This window comes from Mirounga leonina, unplaced genomic scaffold, assembly GCF_011800145.1.
Source record: "Mirounga leonina isolate KUSES-001 unplaced genomic scaffold, KU_Mleo_1.0 Mir_125, whole genome shotgun sequence".
Taxonomy (NCBI): domain Eukaryota; kingdom Metazoa; phylum Chordata; class Mammalia; order Carnivora; family Phocidae; genus Mirounga; species Mirounga leonina.
In genome coordinates, this window is record NW_023270305.1 from 69,045,182 (window position 1) to 69,064,201 (window position 19,020).

The 19,020-nt window shown below is 39.2% G+C and overlaps 1 protein-coding gene and 1 pseudogene across 1 annotated transcript; both read right to left on the minus strand.

The window, feature by feature from the left end:
* Nucleotides 1–285: 285 nt before the first annotated feature.
* Nucleotides 286–6,771, minus strand: LOC118007475 (annotated as a pseudogene).
* Nucleotides 6,772–7,993: 1,222 nt separating this feature from the next.
* Nucleotides 7,994–10,423, minus strand: LOC118007476 (calcium-binding and coiled-coil domain-containing protein 2). Its single transcript, XM_035000511.1, has 2 exons — nucleotides 10,104–10,423; nucleotides 7,994–9,912 (listed from the first exon to the last, which is right to left on the minus strand). The coding sequence occupies exons 1-2, from the start codon at nucleotides 10,377–10,379 to the stop codon at nucleotides 8,839–8,841; spliced, it is 1,350 nt and encodes a 449-aa protein (XP_034856402.1). The 5' UTR covers nucleotides 10,380–10,423; the 3' UTR covers nucleotides 7,994–8,838.
* Nucleotides 10,424–19,020: the final 8,597 nt, after the last annotated feature.

Genomic DNA, 19,020 nt, shown 5'->3' on the forward strand with positions numbered 1-19,020 from the left:
GAAGCCTGCTTCTACCTCTCCCATGCCCCCTGCTTGTGTTCCCTCTCATGCCGTCTCTCTCTCTCTGTCAATTAAATAAATAAATAAAATCTTAAAAAAAATAAAAGAGGGACTTCAGGTTCTTTTCAGCTTATTGCAGGAAGGAGTTACACTAGTCCAAGTTAAAAGCAGACCCCAAATGGTTACAAACCTATAAGCTGTGAGGTTTTTAAACTTGTGACAAGGGACAGAAGGGAAATTCTACTCATTGCAAAGAAATTCTCACTTAAGCTTCTGTGAGCCAGAAGCTCTTAAAACCCGTGAACCTTCAGCTGGTCATCCTTAGCTGGTCCATTCTCTAGGAGGAACTGGCATGTGTCCTCATGCCGGTCACCTTGTAGCTGAACTACTTCTTTATATTCTGGGTGCTCAATTACAATACCATTGCAGGAGGGGGGAACAGATGGCAGAGGAGTAGGGGACCCTATTCCAACCAGTCCCCAGAATTGAGCTGGATATCTACCAGACCACTCTGAGCACCCACAAAATCAGCCTGAGATGTAAGAAGGTCTGGATCTCTACAAATAGAATATCACAGGTGATTGGTTTCGAGGTATGAAGCAGGGAGCCATGATTCCACGGGCAGATATCAGAGGATAAATGGCAATGGAAAGGTGCCTGGCTGTGGGGATCCTATACCGCTGGTGAGCCACAGCCTCACACGCTGGGGACAGGGCACAGACTCGCAGACCAGTAGCAGTGGGGAAAGGACTTTAGGGCAGCCCCCTGATGGAAACCCGGAGTGGTGGGGGTCATGCGTGCGAAGTGGGAGCAGCTGGCGGTTTTAGAAGCACAAAGAGCAGAGACGTGCCCCAACCTGGAGGCAGGACTGGGAGCGTTGAGGAGGGGCGCACAACCCAGGACACTGCAGTTTATAGCAGCATGGACAGAAACAGAGATAGTGTGGCCTGGAGAACTCACTGAAGAATAGACTGTGATCTCTCCGCTCTGAGACAGAGGGTTAGAAATGGTCTCTTCTGCTCTGACTCTCGGAAGAGACATGGAAAGCCAACAGAGGAAAAAAGCCCCAAAAAACCGGTTTTCACTGAGCCCATCCCCCGCCACAGGGGTGCAGGGCAGCTCTGCCCAAACAGGGTTGCCTGAGTAACAATGTGGCAGGCCCCTCCCCCAGAAGAGAAGCTGGGAGAACAAGAGGCCAGCAACCCTAAGGCCCCAAGAAAACAGGTGCACCTTGCTTGGGTTGTGGTCAATAATTTGGACTCTATACATTCCCTCAAACACCCCTCAACAGAATGACTAGGAGGAGGAACCCCCAAAATAGGAAAGACTCAGAGATTATGACTTATGCTGCAGATTTACAAATGGATGCAGATATAACCAAGATGTCGGAGATGGAATTCGGGCTAGCAATTGTGAAGACAATAGCTAGAAATCAATTAATGGCAACATAGAGTCTCTAAGGGCAGAAATGAAAGCTGAATTGGCAGAACTTAAAAATGCTATCAATGAGATCCAATCTAATCTAGATAATTGAACAGCTAGGGTAAGTGAGGCAGAAGAACAAATTAGTGACCTGGAAGACAATTTAATAGATAAAAAGGGAAAAGAGGAGTCCAGGGAAAAACATCTCAGAATCCATGAAAATAGAATCAGAGAAATAAGTGACACCATAAAGCGTTCCAATGTCAGAATTATTGGAATCCCAGAAGGGGTGCAGAGAGAGGACTGGAAGATATATCTGAGTAAATTGTAGCTGAGAATTTCCCTAATCTAGGGAATGAAACAAACATTCACGTCCTAGAGGCAGAGAGGACCCCTCCTAAGATCAAGGAAAACAGGCCAACACCCCGGCATGTAATAGTAAAACTCGCAAATCTTAGAACCAAGGAAATCATCTTAAGGACAGTTAGGGGGAAGAGATTCCTTATGTACAGAGCAAGGAACATCAGAATAATGTCAGACCTATCCACAGAGACCTGGCAAGCCAGAAAGGCCTCGCAAGACATATTCAGGGTACTAAACGAGAAGAACATGCAGCCAAGAATACTTTATCTGGCAAGGCTCTCATTTAGAATGGATGGATGGAGAGATGCAGAGCTTCCAAGACTGGCAGAAGCTGAAAGAATATGTGACCACTAAGCCGGCCCTGCAAGAAATATTAAGGGGGGTTCTACAAAAGGAGAAAGACCCCAAAAGTGATATACAACAGAAATTTACAGGGACAGTCTATAAAAACAAGGTCTTCACAGGCAACAAGATGACAATAAATTCATATCTTTCAATAATCACTCTCAATGTGAATGGCTTAAATGCTCCCATAAAATGGCACAGGGTTGCAGATTGGGTAAAAAGACAGGACCCATCCATATGCTGTCTACAAGAGACTCATTTTGAACTTAAAAATACAACCAGACTGAAAGTGAAGGGGTGGAGATCCATCTTCCATGCCAATGGACCTCAAAAGAAAGCTGGGGTAGCAATTCTTATATCAGACAAATTAGATTTTAAACTAAAGACTGTAGTTAGAGGCACAGAAGGACACTGTATCATTCTTAAAGGGTCATCCAACAAGACGATCTAACAATTGTAAACATTTACGCCCCCAACATGGGAGCAGCCATCTACATAAGCCAACTATTAACCAAAGTAGTCCTATTGATAACAATACATTAATTGTAGGGGACCTCAATACTTCACTCTCAGCAATAGACAGATCATCTAAGCAGAAAATCAACAAAGAAACAAGAGCTTTGAATAACACACTGGACCAGATGGTCCTCATAGATATATACAGAACATTCCACCCTAAAACAACAGAAAACTCATTCTTCTTGAGCACACATGGAACTTTCTTCAGAATAGACTACATACTGGATCACAAATCAGGTCTCAACCGATACCAAAAGATTGAGATTATTCCCTTCATACTCTCAGACCATAATGATTTAAAACTGGAACTCAACCAAAAGAAAAACTTTAGAAGAAATTCAAACACTTGGTAAAGACCACTCTGCTCAAGAGTGTTTGGGTCAACCAGGAAATCAAAGAAGAACTTAAACAATTCATGGGAAACCAATGAGAACAAAAACACATTGGTCCAAAACCTATGGGATACTGCCAAGGCTGTCCTAAGGGAAAAATACATAGCCATCCAAGCCTTGCTCAAAAAACAGAAAAATCCCGAATTCACCAACTAACTCTACACCTTAAAGAACTAGAGAAAAAGCAACAAACGATGCCTAAGCCATGCATTAGAAGAGAAATAATTAAGATTAGAGGAGAGATCAATGAATTAGAAACCAGAAACACAGTAGAAATGAAACCAGAAGTTGGTTCTTTGAAAGAATTAATAAGATCGATAAACCACTGGCCAGACTTATCCAAAAGAAGAGAGAAAGGACCCAAATTAATAAAATGATGAATGAAAGGGGACAGATCACGACTAACACCAAGGAAATAGAAACAATTATTAGAAATTATTATCAACAACTATATGCCAAGAAACTGAGCAATCTGGATGAAATGGAGGCCTTCCTGGAAACCTATAAGCTGCCAAGACTGAAACAGGAAGAAATTGACAACCGGAATAGGCCAATAATCACTAACGAGATTGAAGCAGTGATCAAAAACCTCCCAAAAAACAAGAGTCCAGGGCCTGATGGATTCCCTGGGGAATTCTACCAAACATTCAAAGAAGAAATAATACCTATTCTACTGAAGCTGTTTCAAAAAATAGAAACAGAAGGAAAGCTCACAGATTCATTCTATGAGGCCAGCATTACCTTAATCCCCAAACCAGGCAAAAACCCCATCAAAAAGGAGAATTTCAGACCGATATCCCTGATGAATATGGATTCCAAAATCCTCAACAAAATCCTAGCTAATAGGATCCAACAATACATTAAGAGAATCATCCACCACGACCAAGTGGGATTTATCCCCGGGATGCAAGGGTGGTTCAACATTCGCAAATCAATCAATGTGATAGAACACATTAATAAGAGGAGAGAGAAGAACCATATGGTCCTCTCAATTGATGCAGAAAAAGCATTTGACAAATACAGCATCCTTTCCTGATTAAAACTCTTCAGAGTATAGGGATAGAGGGAACATTCCTCAAGTTCATAAAATCCATCTATGAAAAACCCACAGCGAATATCATCCTCAATGGGGAAAAGCTGAGAGCCTTTCCCTTAAGATCAGGAACACGTCAAGGATGCCCACTCTTGCCACTATTGTTCAACATAGTACTAGAAGTCCTAGCAACAACAATCAGACAACAAATAAAAGGCATTCAAATTGGCAAAGAAGAAGTCAAACTCTCTCTTTTCACAGATGACATGATATTTTATGTGGAAAACCCAAAAGACTCCACCACCAAATTACTAGAACTCATACAGGAATTCAGTAATGTGGCAGGATACAAAATCAATGCACAGAAATCAGTTGCTTTCTTATACACTAACAACGCAACTGTAGAAAGAGAAATTAGAGAAATGATTCCACTTACAATAACACCAAAAACCATAGATACCTCAGAATAAACCTAGCCAAAGAGGTGAAAGATCTATACTCTAGGAATTACAGAACACACATGAAAGAAACTGAAAAACACACAAAAAGATGGAAAAACATTCCATGCTCATGGATCGGAAGAATAAACATTGTTAAAATGTCTATGCTACCCAGAGCAATCTATACCTTCAAAGCCATCCCGATCAAAATTCCAATGACATTTTTCAAAGTGCTGGAACAAACAATCCTAAAAATTTGTATGGAATCAGAAAAGACCCCGAATTGCCAAGGAAATGTTGAAAAAGAAAAACAAAGTTGGGGGCATCACATTGCCTGATTTCAAGCTATATTACAAAGCAGTGATCCCCAAGACAGCATGGTACTGGCACAAAAACAGACATATAGACCAACAGAACAGAATAGAGAGCCCAGATATGGACCCTCAACTCTATGGTCAAATAATCTTTGACAAAGCAGGAAAAAACATGCAATGGAAAAAAGACAGTCTCTTCAATAAATGGTGCTGGGAAAATTGGACAGCCACATGCAGAAGAATGAAACTCGACCATTCTCTAACACCATACAGAAAGATAAACTCAAAATGGATGAAAGACCTCAATGTGAGACAGGAATCCATCAAAATCCTAGAGGAGAGCATAGGCAGTAACTTCCGTGACATCGCCCACAGCAACTTCTTTCAAGATACATCTCCAAAAGCTAGTGAAACAGAAGCAAAAATGAACTTTTGGGACCTCATTAAGATAAAAGGCTTCTGCACAACAAAGGAAACAGTCAACAAAACAAAGAGGCAACCCACAGAATGGGAGAAGATATTTGCAAATGACACTACAGATAAAGGGCTGGTATCCAAGATCTATAAAGAACTTCTCAAACTCAACACCCAACAAATAATCAAGTCAAAAAATGGGCAGAAGACATGAACAGACACTTCTCTGAAGAAGACATACAAATGGCTAATAGACACATGAAAAAATATTCATCATCATTGGCCATCAGGGAAATTCAAATCAAAACCACAATGAGATACCACCTTATACCAGTTAGAATGGCAAAAAAGGACAGGGCAAGAAACAACAAATGTTGGAGAGGTTGTGGAGAAAGGGGAACCCTCTTACACTGTTGGTGGGAATGCAAGTTGGTGCAGCCACTTTGGCAAACAGTGTGGAGGTGCCTCAGAAAATTAAATATAGAGGGCGCCTGGGTGGCTCAGTCATTAAGTGTCTGCCTTTGGCTCAGGTCATGATCCCAGGGTCCTGGGATCGAGTCCCACATCGGGCTCCCTGCTCGGTGGGAAGCCTGCTTCTCCCTCTCCCACTCCCCCTGCTTGTGTTCCTGCTCTTGCTATCTCTCTCTCTGTCAAATAAATAAATAAAATCTTAAAAAAAAAAAAAAAGAAAATTAAATATAGAGCTACCCTATGACCCAGCAATTGCACTTCTGGGTATTTACCCCAAAGACACAGATGTAGTGAAAAGAAGGGCCATATGCACCCCAATGTTCGTAGCAGCAATGTCCGCAATAGCCAAACTGTGGAAAGAGCCGAGATGCCCTTCAACAGATGAATGGATAAAGAAGATGTGGTCCGTATATACAATGGAATATTACTCAGCCATCAGAAAGGATGAATACCCAACTTTTACATCAACATGGATGGGACTGGAGGAGATTATGCTAAGTGAAATAAGTCAAGCAGAGAAAGTCAATTATCATATGGTTTCACTTATTTGTGGAACATAAGGAATAGCATGGAGGACATTAGGAGAAGGAAGGGGGGGAGATCAGAGGGAGAGTTGAACCACGAGAGACTATGGAATCTGTGAATGAAACTGAGGGTTCTAGAGGGGAGGGGCGTGGGGGGACATGTTAGCCCAGTGATGGGTATTAAGGAGGGCACGTACTGCATGGAGCACTGGGTGTTATACAAAAACAGTGAATTGTGGATCACCACATCAAAAACTAATGATGCATGGTGACTAACATAACATAATTAAAATAAAATAAAATAAAATAAAATAAAAATAACATTGCAGGCAACTTCTTTCTTAAATGCTTTCACTTGTTTCTTTTTTTATCATAATCATCAGTGATCCCTTGGAAAGTAGTATGGGTCTTCCTGCCATTTCTCTGTTGCATTCTTATACGGATAAAATCCTCAGTGCCAGCAGGAAGCAGATCATCACCTTTACTTGCATCAACAAAGGGGTTGAAAGAGTGGAGGTTCTGGATAGCAGACATAATATGATTCCTTTTCTTCAGGAGAAATGGCCTGTGGAAGGAGGCGGTGGGGGAAGGTGGATTGGGGGTATGGAGTGTCCAGAAGCCAGGGGGCAAAAGGGAGAGGCTGCTGTCCTCAGTGGTGGCTTAGTGACTAGAGCTTATTTTCATTTTTGTTTATCTCAAGATATTTTGTAATTTCCTTTTGGACCTGTTTGTTGTTTAAGAGTGTGTTTTTAAATTCTCACATATTAATGAATTTTCCAGTTATTTTTCTGCTGTTGATTTCTAGTTGCATTCCCTTGTGACCAAAAAAAAAAAAATTCTTTGCATGATTTCAATCTTTTTATGTTTATTAAGACTTGCTTTGTGTCTACATATGGTCTAACCCAGAGAATGTTCCATGTGTACTTGAGAGAAATGTATTCTGCTATTGTTGCTGTTCATTGGAGTGTTCTGTATCTCTCTGTTAGGTTAAATTGCTCTACAGGGTTGTTCAAGTTCTCTATTTTCTTATTGATACGCTCTTTGCCTGGTCTTTCTATTATTATTATTATTTTTTTTCTTTTTAATGAGAGAGAGCATGAGAGGGAGGAGGGTCAGAGGGAGAAGCAGACTCCCTGCCGAGCAGGGAGCCCGATGCGGGACTTGATCCCGGGACTCCAGGATCATGACCTGAGCCGAAGGCAGTCACTTAACCAACTGAGCCACCCAGGCGCCCCTGGTCTTTCTATTATTGAAAGTGGGATATTGGGGGTACCCGAGTGGCTCAGTCAGTTGGGCATCTGCCTTCACCTTTGGTTGTGATCCTAGGTTTGTGGGATTGAGTCCCACATTGGGCTCCCTGCTCAGCAGGGAGTCTGCTTCTCCCTCTCCCTCTGCTGCTTGCTCTCTCTGTCTCTGTCAAATAAATAAAATCTAAAAAAAAAAGAAAGTGGAATATTGAAATCTATACTATGATTGTACAGCTATCTATTTCTCCCTTCAATTCTGTCAATGTTTCGTATATTTAGGAGTGCTGATGTTTGGTGTGTATGTAGTTTTTTGAGTTATAATTGACATGGTACATTAGTTTTAGGTGTACAACATAATGATTCCATATTTGTATATATTGCAAAATGATCACCACAGTAAGTCTTGTTAACATCATCCATCATCATACATAGTTACAATTTTTTCTTGTGTTGAGAACTTTTATTTTTTTAATTTATTTTTATTTTTTTATTTTTTTAAATGACCAGTGTCCCCGAAATAGGACGCTTTATTTTCAGTATTAAAGAGATTAACAATAGTTCTCATTATTCTGACTTATCCATATTCAAACTCACCTGCTCAGAAAGTTGCAGGCAGTTTCTAACAAGTCCTACTAATCATTAAGAAAGGACTTCCAGTAAAGGTTATGTGCATAGGAAAGATCAAAGAGTAGAAAATGACAAATAGAGGTATCCAGAGAGAAAGAAGGCTTTCTGTGGCTGAAATATTTTGTGTCCATGGTTCAGGAATAAGATGCTTCTGCTGGGAGCTGAGAAATCAAGATGAAAAACCTTTGGCATCCCAACTGGATGTCGGCATTCTCTGCGGTATCTGTGGCTAGTTTAATGCAAACAGTGGAGAAAGAGACCTGAGGAGGAGGAGGAAGAAATTCTCAACCTCTATTCAATCACCAGCCGCAGCGTTAGGACTGAGAACCGACTGCGAATACACTCAAGGCCTGACCTTGAATGGCACTGAGACAACTGGGAAAACGAATCACTTAGTACTCAAGTCAAGCCTGTTGTGAATGAAAGGCCAGCTCAGTTGCAGCCCAGGGCCCTTGTACTGGAGACCCTCAGAAGAATGGGCACCAGAGGTGAGGATGATACAGCTAGTTATGTGATTTAAAAGACAGTAACCCACAAGGATGGAAGTAACAGCTCTCACCACTATTCTGCAGATAATCGATAGGACTCCATCCTTAGGGCAACAGGACTGACTAAATCCCTAGTAATTTCATGTTAGGCAGGATCGTGGGTCATAGCTCTAAGTAGAAGCTATAGGTTCTACTCTATAAAAATCTATGTACAGTATAGATCCAGGAGGCTGGGGCACTTAGAGAGTGTGGCAGAACACATGGTCTTCAAAGATCTGCTTCTCTTTTGCTGGGAAGGTCTTGTCACAAACTGGACAATTCAAACAAAGGGTCTGCATGTGCTTCTGCTCCAAGGTGTGATCGAAAATGCCTTCAGCAAAGTCTGATTTGCAGGTGGGGCATCTCCTCATGGCGAGCAGGCTCGGGGCCGAACTTTCCTGGATACCAGAATATGGGTTTCCATAGACAAGTCCTGGGTTTTGTCCGGCACCTCCTTGATCTGAAGTAGGCACTTGATAGGGCAAAGAGTCAAAATCCAGACCCATGTAACTCAGCAATCTGCTGTTCTCCCTCTTCAAAAGATCATTTTCTCTTTCCAATCTCTCTTTCTCTCTCTGCAGAACATTACATATAATCTTGTTCTCATTCAGCGTTTTTGACAGGCCAGAGTTCTCATCCGTTAACTCCTGTTGCTTCTTCATGGCCGTCATTTCTTCCTCCTTCATCTGCTCTACGGTTTGCTCCAGCTTCTTCTGGTACTCCCCCTGTTGAGTTAAAGTGAGAAGGAGCTGGCTATTTTCCTTTTTCAGACGCTCCAACTGTTCTGTCTTATCTTGATCTCCCCGCACAAGCTTCTCCATTTCTTTCTCTTGAGTTGACAGCTGGGCCTGGAGCTGATCCACTCGGACTCCCATCTTCTCATTTTCTGAGGACATCTTTTGGTTTTGTTCCTTCAGTTGAAGCAGCTCCGCCTCCCAGCGGTCCTTCTGCGCCTTCACTTGCTGTTCCAATTTCTTATTGGTGCTCTTTAAAGTTTCTAGCTCCTCCTCCTTCTTGTGGAGCTCAGCCTGCATGTCTGAGTTCTGCTTCTGGAGGCTGACACAGCTGTCCTTCAGCTCCTGGTTTTCTTTGCAAAGCTCCTTATTGTGCTGCTCAATTGCTTCCACCTCACCCTGAGTGGTAACCACCAGGATGTCCTCCTCATTTTCTGGATGGAACTGGAAAGGGATACTTGCTCCCCGGACCACACCATCCTGATCCACATAGCAGAACTGGTAGTACTCATCATCCTTGGGCAGGTAATAAGCTTTGAACTCGGGGCGCCTGGGTGGCTCAGGTCATGATCCCAGGGTCCCGGGATCGAGCCCCGCATCGGGCTCCCTGCTCTGCGGGAAGCCTGCTTCTCTCTCTCCCACTCCCCCTGCTTGTGTTCCCTCTCTCGCTGTGTCTCTCTCTGTCAAATAAATAAATAAAATCTTAAAAAAAAAAAAAAAAAAGCTTTGAACTGGACTTCCTGCTGTTTGGCTGATTCGCTGTTTAGGTCAATGGGCAAAGTGACCCACATGAAGGTGTAATACTCACGGGTTGTCTTCCATCCCACTCTAAAGATGCCAATCCAATCCTTTCGGTGGGGAATGAAATGCTGGGTGAGTGTATAATAGCATGTGACATCCCCTCCAGGGACATAGAACTTCTCCACGCTGTTAAAGATGACCTGAGAGAAATGACAATGATCCAGCAAGACAGCTGATGTGGGGGGATCTTCTAGAGTCTCTTCCATGGTGGGTGTCCAGCGGTAGCAGCCGGTGTCGGCGGCAACAGCAACAGGGCCGTGTTGAGAACTTTTAAAATTTAGTCTCATAGCAACTTGTGAATATAGAATGCAATATTATTAACAATAGTCACCATGTTGTACATTCCATTCCATGGCTTTTTAATTTTATAACTAAATTTGTAACTTTTGACTCCCTTCATCCATTTTATCACCCACATCCCTGGACAAACACCAATCTATTATCTGTATGAGTTTATTTCTCTTTGTTTTTTATTTATTTTATTTTAGTCTTTTTAGATTTCACTTGTGAGATCATGTGGTATTTTTCTTTCTCTGACTTATTTCACTTAGCATAATGCCCTCAAATTTCAACCATATTGTCACAAATGTCAAGATTTCCTTTCTTTGTTTGACTGAATAATATTCCATTTCGTGTGAGTGTGCACGTCTGTGTGTGATAAATCTCACATTTTCTTTATCCATCCATCAATGGACACTTAGATTGCTTGGTGCATATATATTTATAGTTATTATATATTCTTAGTGAATTGACCCTTTTGTTACTATATAATGTCCTTTTTGTCTTTCTAACAGTTCTGACTTAAAGTCTAATTTTTCTGATATAGTCACCCCTGATATCTTTTGGTTACCTTTGTCTGATAACATCCTTTCATTTTCAATTTATGTATGTCCTTAGATCTAAAATGAGTCTCTTGTAGACAGCATATAGTTGGATCCTGTTTTTTTTTAAATATCCATTCTACAAATTTATATCTTTTGATTGAGGAGTTTAATTTAAAATAACTACTGATAGGGAAGTATGAATATTTGCCATTTTGGTACTTGTTTTCTGTATGTCTTACAGCTTTTTTGGCTCTCATTTCCTTCATTACTGCCTTCCTTTCTACTTGGTTGATTTTTGTAGTAACACATTCTGAACCCCTTATTTCCTTTTGTGTATATGCTACATATATTTTCTTTGTGGTTACAATGGGCATTATATGTAACATCCTAAAGTTATGGTAATCTATCTTAAATTGATGCCAACCTAACTTCACTTGCTCACAAAAAGCTACCCCATTACAACTCAGCCTCTCTCCCTCTCTCTGTTATTGATGTCACATATTACATTTTTACATATTGTGTACACATTAACAGATTTATACTTATTTTTGTGCAGTTGTCTTTTAAATATTGTGGAAAATAAAAAGAGTATAAAACAAAGTTATAATAATATTGTTTCATTATATTTGTCTATGTAGGGGTGCCTAAGTGGCTCGGTTGGTTAAGTGTCTGCCTTCAGCTCAGGTCATGATCCTGGGGTCCTGGGATGGAGCGTTGGGCTCCCTGCTTAGCAGTGAGTCTGTTTCTCCCTCTCGCTCTGTCCCTCTGCCTGCTCTGCTCTCTCTCTCTCTCAAATAAATAAAATAAAATATAAAATAAAATAAAAAATAAATCTTAAAAAAATATTTGTCCATGTATTTACCTTTACTGGAGGGCTTTATGTTTTTATATGACTTCAAGTTACTGTCTAGCATCCTTTCATTTCAACTTGAAGGATTCCCTTGACTCTTATAGGGCAGGCTAATGGTGTAGAACTCCTTTCACTTTTGTCTGTATGAGAATGTCTTACTTCTTCCTCTTTTATTATTTATTATTTATTTATATTGAAGTATAGTTGACATACAGTGTTTCAGGTATAAAACATAGTGATTCAGCAACTCTGAATGTTAGTCTGTGCTCAAACAAAGGGTAGCTACCATCTGTCACCATACAATGGTATTACAATATCACTGACTATATCCCTTACACTGTACCTTTCATTCCCATGACTTACTCTTTCTATAAGTGGAAGCTTGTACCTCCCAATTCCCTTTACCTGTTTTTTCCATCCCCCTACTCTCTTCCCTTCTGGCAACCATGTGTTCATTCTTGGTACTTATAGGTCTGTTTCTGTTTTTTTGTTGTTGTTGTTTTTGTTTGTTTTTCATTAGTCTTATTTTAGATTCTACCTGTAGGCAAAATCATATGGCATTTGTCTTTCTCTTTCTGGCTTATTTCACTTAACATAATACCCACTAGGTCCATCCATGTTGTTGCAAATGGCAAAATCTAATGTTTTGTTTTTTGTTTTTTTTTTACAGCTGAGTAATATTCCATTGCATATATATAGATACACCACATCATTATTCAGCTATCGATGGGCACCTAGAGTGCTTCCATATCTTGGATATTGTAAATAATACTGAAATAAACATATGAGTGCATATGTCTTTTTGAAATAGTGTTTTTATTTTCTTTATGTAAATACCCAGTAGGGGACTTACTAGATCATATGGTATTTCCATTTTTAGGTTTTTGAGGAATCTCCATACTGTTCTCCACAGCTTGCATTCCCATCAACAGTCTTTGTCCTAAAGTCTATTTTGTGTGACGTAAGTATTGCTACGCAGCTTTTTTTTTTAACTTCCATTTGCATGGAATATCTTTTCCTGCCCCTTTCGTCTGAGTCTGTATGTGTCTTTAGGTCTGAAGTGAGTCTCTTGTAGGCAATATATAGGTGAGTGTTGTGTTTTCATCCATTCAATCATCCCATATCTTTTGAGTGGAGCATTTAGATCATTTACATAAAAGTAATAATTGATATGTATTTACTTATTGCTAGTTTGTTAATTGTTTTCTGGTTGGTTTTGTAGTCTTCTCTGCTCTTCTTCTCTTCTTCTTTTCCCTTAGGATTGATGATTTTCTTAGGTATAATGCTTGTATTACTTTCTATTTATTTTTTGTGTATTTATTATAGGTTTTAGTTTTACCATGAGGTTCATGTATAACACTTTAAATGTGTAGCAATCTATATTAAGTTGATGTTCACTTAGGTTCAAACACATTCTAAAAGCACATTTTTACTCCTCTCCCTTCATGTTGTGGGTATATGATGTCATATTTTACATCTTTTTATTTTGTGAATCCCTTAACTAATTTTCACAGATATAATTTTACTACTTTGTGTTTTATCCTTCATATTAGCTTTATAAGTGATTGATCTATTACTTTTACTATGTGTATGCCTTTGCCCATTAAATTTTTTCCTTTCATAATTTTCTTTTTGTTATTGTCTTTTACACTTAAAGAAATCACTTTAGCATTTCCCATAATCCTGGTTTGGTGTGATGAACTGCCTTAACTTTTGTTTGGGAAACTATTTCTCCTTCAGTTTTGAATGATAATCTTGCCAGGTAGAGTATTCTTGGTTGAAGGTTTCTTCCTTTTAGCACTTTGAATACCTCATTCACTCTCTTTGGCCTGCACAGTTTCTGCTGAAAAACCAGCTGATAGCCTCATGGTGTTTCCCTTGTATGTAGTTGTTTGCTTCTCTCTTGCTGATTTCAAAATTCTATCTTTATCTTTAAGCTTTGACGTTTTAATTATTATGTGTCATGGTGTAGACCTGCTTTGGTTCATCTTGTTTGGAACTCTCTGTGGCTCTTGGACCTGGACATCTGTTTCCTTTCTCAGGTTAGGGAAATTTTCAGCTATTATTTCTTGAAATAAGTTTTCTGTCTTCATTCTTTCTCCTTTTTCCTCCAAGATCCCTATAATGAGAATGATTGCTTAATGTTATCCAAGAGATTCCTTACCCTATTGTCATTTCTTTTCTTTATTTCTCTTTACGTCCCTCCTTATCTTCCCCTCTCTCTAGCTTGGGTGCTTTCCATATCCCTGTCTTCCAGATCATTGATCTGTTCTGCATCTGTTAATCTACTACTGAATCCCTCTAGTCTATTTTTCATTTGTTACTGTTAAAAGTATTGGTTATAAAGACGCTAGCTGGACTTGAGAAAAGAATGGATAAACCCTTTGTGAGAACAACAAAGGGATATAAAATACTAAATAGAACTCACATTGGGGCTGCCCTGGCAAAGTGGCTGAAGCTGAAGCAGGTGTGGCTTGGAGTACCCTCTGTGGATAGTACCCTGGTTGGATGGCTGGAGCTGCAGTAGGTATGGTTCAGGTGGTTCTAGGCACCCTGTGTTATGGCCACCATGGCAGGACAGCTGGGACTGAAGCAGGCACAGGACAAGGGTTCCTGGGGCAAGCCACAGCAGGGTTGTTCTGGTGGGATGGCTAGAGCTCAGGTGGGTGCAGGCCAGAGGGTCCTCTGCAAGGGGTGCCCTGGTGGGACAGCTAGAGCTGAAGTTGGTGTAAGCCAGGGTTTCCTGATGTGTGCTGCACCAGGTAGCTTTGGTGGGACAGAAGGAGTTGGTGCAGGCACTGATGGGGTGCCTGCCTTGGGGGAACATATAGAGCTGGTGTGGTGTAAAGGCCTTGGGCTTGCTGAGGTGGCAAGCCAGCTAAAGCGTGCAGACTTTGCTCTCATCTATACCATCAAGGTGAAGGGGGAATGTAAATAATGGTACTCACCAGCACTTTGAACCCAGAGAGAGTTTCAGTAGTTCCCTACTGTTTGGCAGTTGCTCTAGGGTTAGTAAATGTTTTTCCTTCACTTAAAGTCTAGTTGCCACTTAAACCACTATTTTTTAGCTGGGCCCCAAGTCAGGCAAATCTGTGCAAGGTCCCTTGGTCCTATCCTCTTCTATTATAGTTTATAGCATTGTGAGTGGGGTTCCCATTGTTACTGGTTCTCTGTCTCTCTAGCCATTCTCTATGTAGTTCCACTCTCCTTGTTGTGTATTGGCTGTTCAATAAGCCCTCAGTTCTTATTCAGGAGAAATTACTCTTCATGTAGGTATAGATTCAATGTACCCATGAAAGGAGGTGAATTCAGAGTCTTCCTATGCCATCATCTTGTATCCTCTCTCATATTTGAAGGACCATTTTGTTGGATATAGAATTCTCAGTTGCCAGTTATTTTTCTCTCAACACTTTAAATGTATCATCCCATTGCCTTCTGGACTCCAAGGTGGTTGCTGAGAAATCTGCTCGTCGTTGTCCTCTTGGGGACTTCTTGTATATAAGGAGTCACTTTTCTCTTACTGCTCTCAGGATTCTATGTCTTTTGACAGTTTGATTATAATGTGTCTTGGTGTGGGTTTCTTTGGGTTAATCCTTCTTGGAATTCTTTCAGTGTTTGGATTAAAAAAAAGATTAATTTAGAGGGGAGAGGGGCAGAGGGAGAGGGAGAGAGAATCTCAAGCAGACTCCTCACTGAGTCTGACACAAGGCTTGATCTCACAACCCTGAGATCATGACCTGAGCCAACATCAAGAGTTGGATGCTTAACAGACTGAGTCATGCAGGTGCCCCAGCTTTTTGGATTTTTATATCCCTTTCTTTCCTCAAATTTGGGAAATGTCCAGCCATTATTTCTTCAAATAATTTCTTTGTCCCTTTTGTTCTCTCTTCTTCTGGGACTTTCATAATGTATATATATTGATCTGCTTGATGGTTTCTCTTAAGTTCCTTAGGCTCTGTTCTCTTGATTCTTTTTCTTTTTGTTCTTCAGATTCAATAATTGCAAATAACCTGTCTTCAAGTATGCTGATTTTTTCTTCTGCCTGTTTAAGTCTTCTTGAGTCTCCTTGACCTCCTCTAATGAATTTTTCAATTTAATTATTGTATTTTTAGCTCCAGGATTTCTGATTGGTTAATTTTTAAAAGTTTGTTTGACATATAATTGACATACAATGTTATATTAATTTCAGTGTATGGCATAGTGATTCAACAGTTCAATATACGACACCATGATAAGTGTGATCACCATACAACATTAATACAACATTTTATATTTCCTATTCTGTACTTTCCATCTCCTTGACTTCTTCATTTTATAACTGCAAATTTGTCCCTCTTAATTCACTTTACCTATTTCTCCCACCCCCAGCCCCTTCCCCTCTGGCAACCACCAGTTCTCTGTATTAATGGAGTGCATTTCTATTTTTTGTTTGTTTGTTCATTTGTTTTTTAGATTCCATATATAAGTGAAACAATATATTTTTATTTCTCTGACTTATTTCACTTGGCATAACACCCATTAGGTCCATTCATATCCCAAAGACATACAAGTGGCCAATAAGCACATGAAAAGATGTTCAACATCATTGATCATTAGGGATAGGCAAATTAAAACCACAATGAGATAACACTTCAAAAAAAAAAAGAAAAAGAAAAAGAAAAACAATAACAAATGTTGGAGAAGATATGGGGAAATTGGAACAGTTATATATTGCTGGTGGGGATGTCAAATGGTACAACTGCTTTGCAAAGACAATTTGGTAGTTCCTTAAAAAGTTAAACACATTTACATATGACTCAGCAATTCTACTCCTAGATAATACCCAAGAGAATTAGAAACATATGTTTAACAAAACACATAAATATATTATGTGCACAGCAGCATTATTCATAATAGCCAAAAAGTAGAAACAACCCAAATGTCCAACCACTGATGAATGAAAAAATGTGGAATATCCATACAATGGAATATTATTCAGCCATAAGGAGTAATGAAGCACTGATATGTGTTACAACGTCTATTAACCTTGTAAACATTATTCTATGTGAAAGAAGCCAGACACAAAAGGCTTTATATTGTATGATTCTATTTATATAATATATCAAATGTAGGCAGATCTGTAGAAACAAAGTAGATTAGTGGCTGCTCAGGGCTGGGGGTAGGAAGTGACAGCAAATGAGAATGTTTTTTTTTGGCAGGGGAAAGTGATGATGAAATGTTCTGGAATTATAAATGCTTTTTAAAATTGCAGTATAATTGACATATAATATGTTAGTTTCAGGTGCACAACATAGTGATTTGATAATTATATACATTATGAAATGCTAACTATGATAAGTGTGGTTACCATCTATTACCATACAAACTGACTATATTATTGATTATATTCCTTATGACTTATTTATTGAAATTTTCTGGAATTAGATAGTGATGATGATTGAATCACAATGTGAATATACTAGAAATCACTGAATTGTACACTTTAAGATGGTTAAAATTGTGAATTTTATTTTATGTGAATTTTATCTAAAAAAAGAAATGATGTCTGAAGACTGTCTATTGAACATAGTCTGCACTTGCAACCTGGTTACTTTTTTCCCCTTTGGCCATTGGATGACTTGTTGAGCCATCTGTTGTGACAGTGTCTGCTCTGTAGCATTTAAGACTCTGGACATGTTGTACCTGCCAACACTAGTGCAGATAATTGGGAGGAACAAAATGACTTTTTTTTTTTCAGTGTTATGATATAGTGATTCAGCAATTCTGTATGTTACTCATTGCTCATCATAATAAGTCTACTCTTAATCCTCTTCACCTATTTCACCCATCACCCCACCCACCTCCACTCTGGTAAACACCAGTGTGTTCTCTATATTTAAGAGTCTGGTTTTTTATTTGTGTCTTTTTTCCTTTGTTTGTTTTGTTTCTTAAATTCCACATGGGTGGATCTATTCTGGAGAATGTTCCATGTGCACTTGAAAAGAATGTGTATTCTGCTGTTTGATGATGGAATGTTCTGAATTTATCTGTTAAATCTATCTAGTCCAGTTGATTTTCTGTTTGGATGATATGTCCATTGATGTAAGTGGGGTATTAGAGTCTCCTATTATTGTATTATTATTGATTACTTCCTTTATGTTATTAACTGCTTTAAGTATTTGGGTGTTCCCATGTTGGGTCCATTAATATTTACAATTTTTATATCTTCTTGTTGGATTGTTCTGTTTATGATTATGTAGTGTCCTTCTTTGTCTCCTGTTACCATCTTTGTTTTCAAGTCTATTTGTCTGATATGAGTATTGCTACCCTGGCTTTCTTTTCACACCCATTTGCGTGATAAACCTTCTCTATCCCTTCACTTTCAATTTGCATGCATCTTTATGTCTTGAAATGAGTCTCTTGTAGACAGCATATAGATGGGTCTTATTTTTTATATCCATTTCGTCACCCTATGTCTTTTGGTTGGAGCATTTAGTCCATTTATATTCAAGGTAATTATTGATAGCTATGTACTTACTGCCATTTTGTTCCTTGTTTTTTGGTTATTTTGTAGTTTTTTTTTCTGTTCCTCTCTTCTGTTGCTCTCTTGTCTCATGATTAGTTGGCTTTCTTTAGAGATATACTTGGATTCCTTTTTCTTTAATTTTTGCATATATATTACTGTTTTTTGATTTGTGGTTACCATTTTGTTTGTATATAATGTCTTCTCCTTATAGTAGTCTATAGTAAGTTGATGGTCACTTAAGTTTGAACCCATTTTTACTCATCTCCCCCCATGTTTTAGGTATATGGTGTCATACTTACAAACCTTTATTTTGTGAGTTTTTTGACTGATTTTTATTGGTATACTTATTTTTTACTGCTTTTGGGCTATTTAATTTCCTTACTTTTGTTTATGGTCTCTCCTTTCCATCCAAAGAGTCCCTTTTAACATTTCTTGCAGGGCTGGTTTGGTGGTCATGAATTCCTTTAATTTTTGTTTATCTGGGAAAATCTTTATCTCTCCTTCTATTCTGAATATTCTGAATGATAGCTTTGCTGGATAGAGTATTCTTGGCTGTATATATATATTTTTCCTTTCAGCACTTTGAATATACCATGTACTCCCTTCTGGCCTGTAAAGTTTCTGATGAAAATCCGCTGATAGCCTTATGGGGTTTCGCTTGTATGTAA

Coding starts and splice junctions, on each gene's coding strand:
- LOC118007476 (XM_035000511.1), bottom strand. CDS start 10,379: ATGGAAGAGACTCTAGAAGATCCCCCCACATCAGCTGTCTTGCTGGAT. Junction 9,913..10,103: donor CCAAACAGCAGGAAGTCCAG/TTCAAAGCTTTT, acceptor AGGCGCCCCGAG/TTCAAAGCTTATTACCTGCC.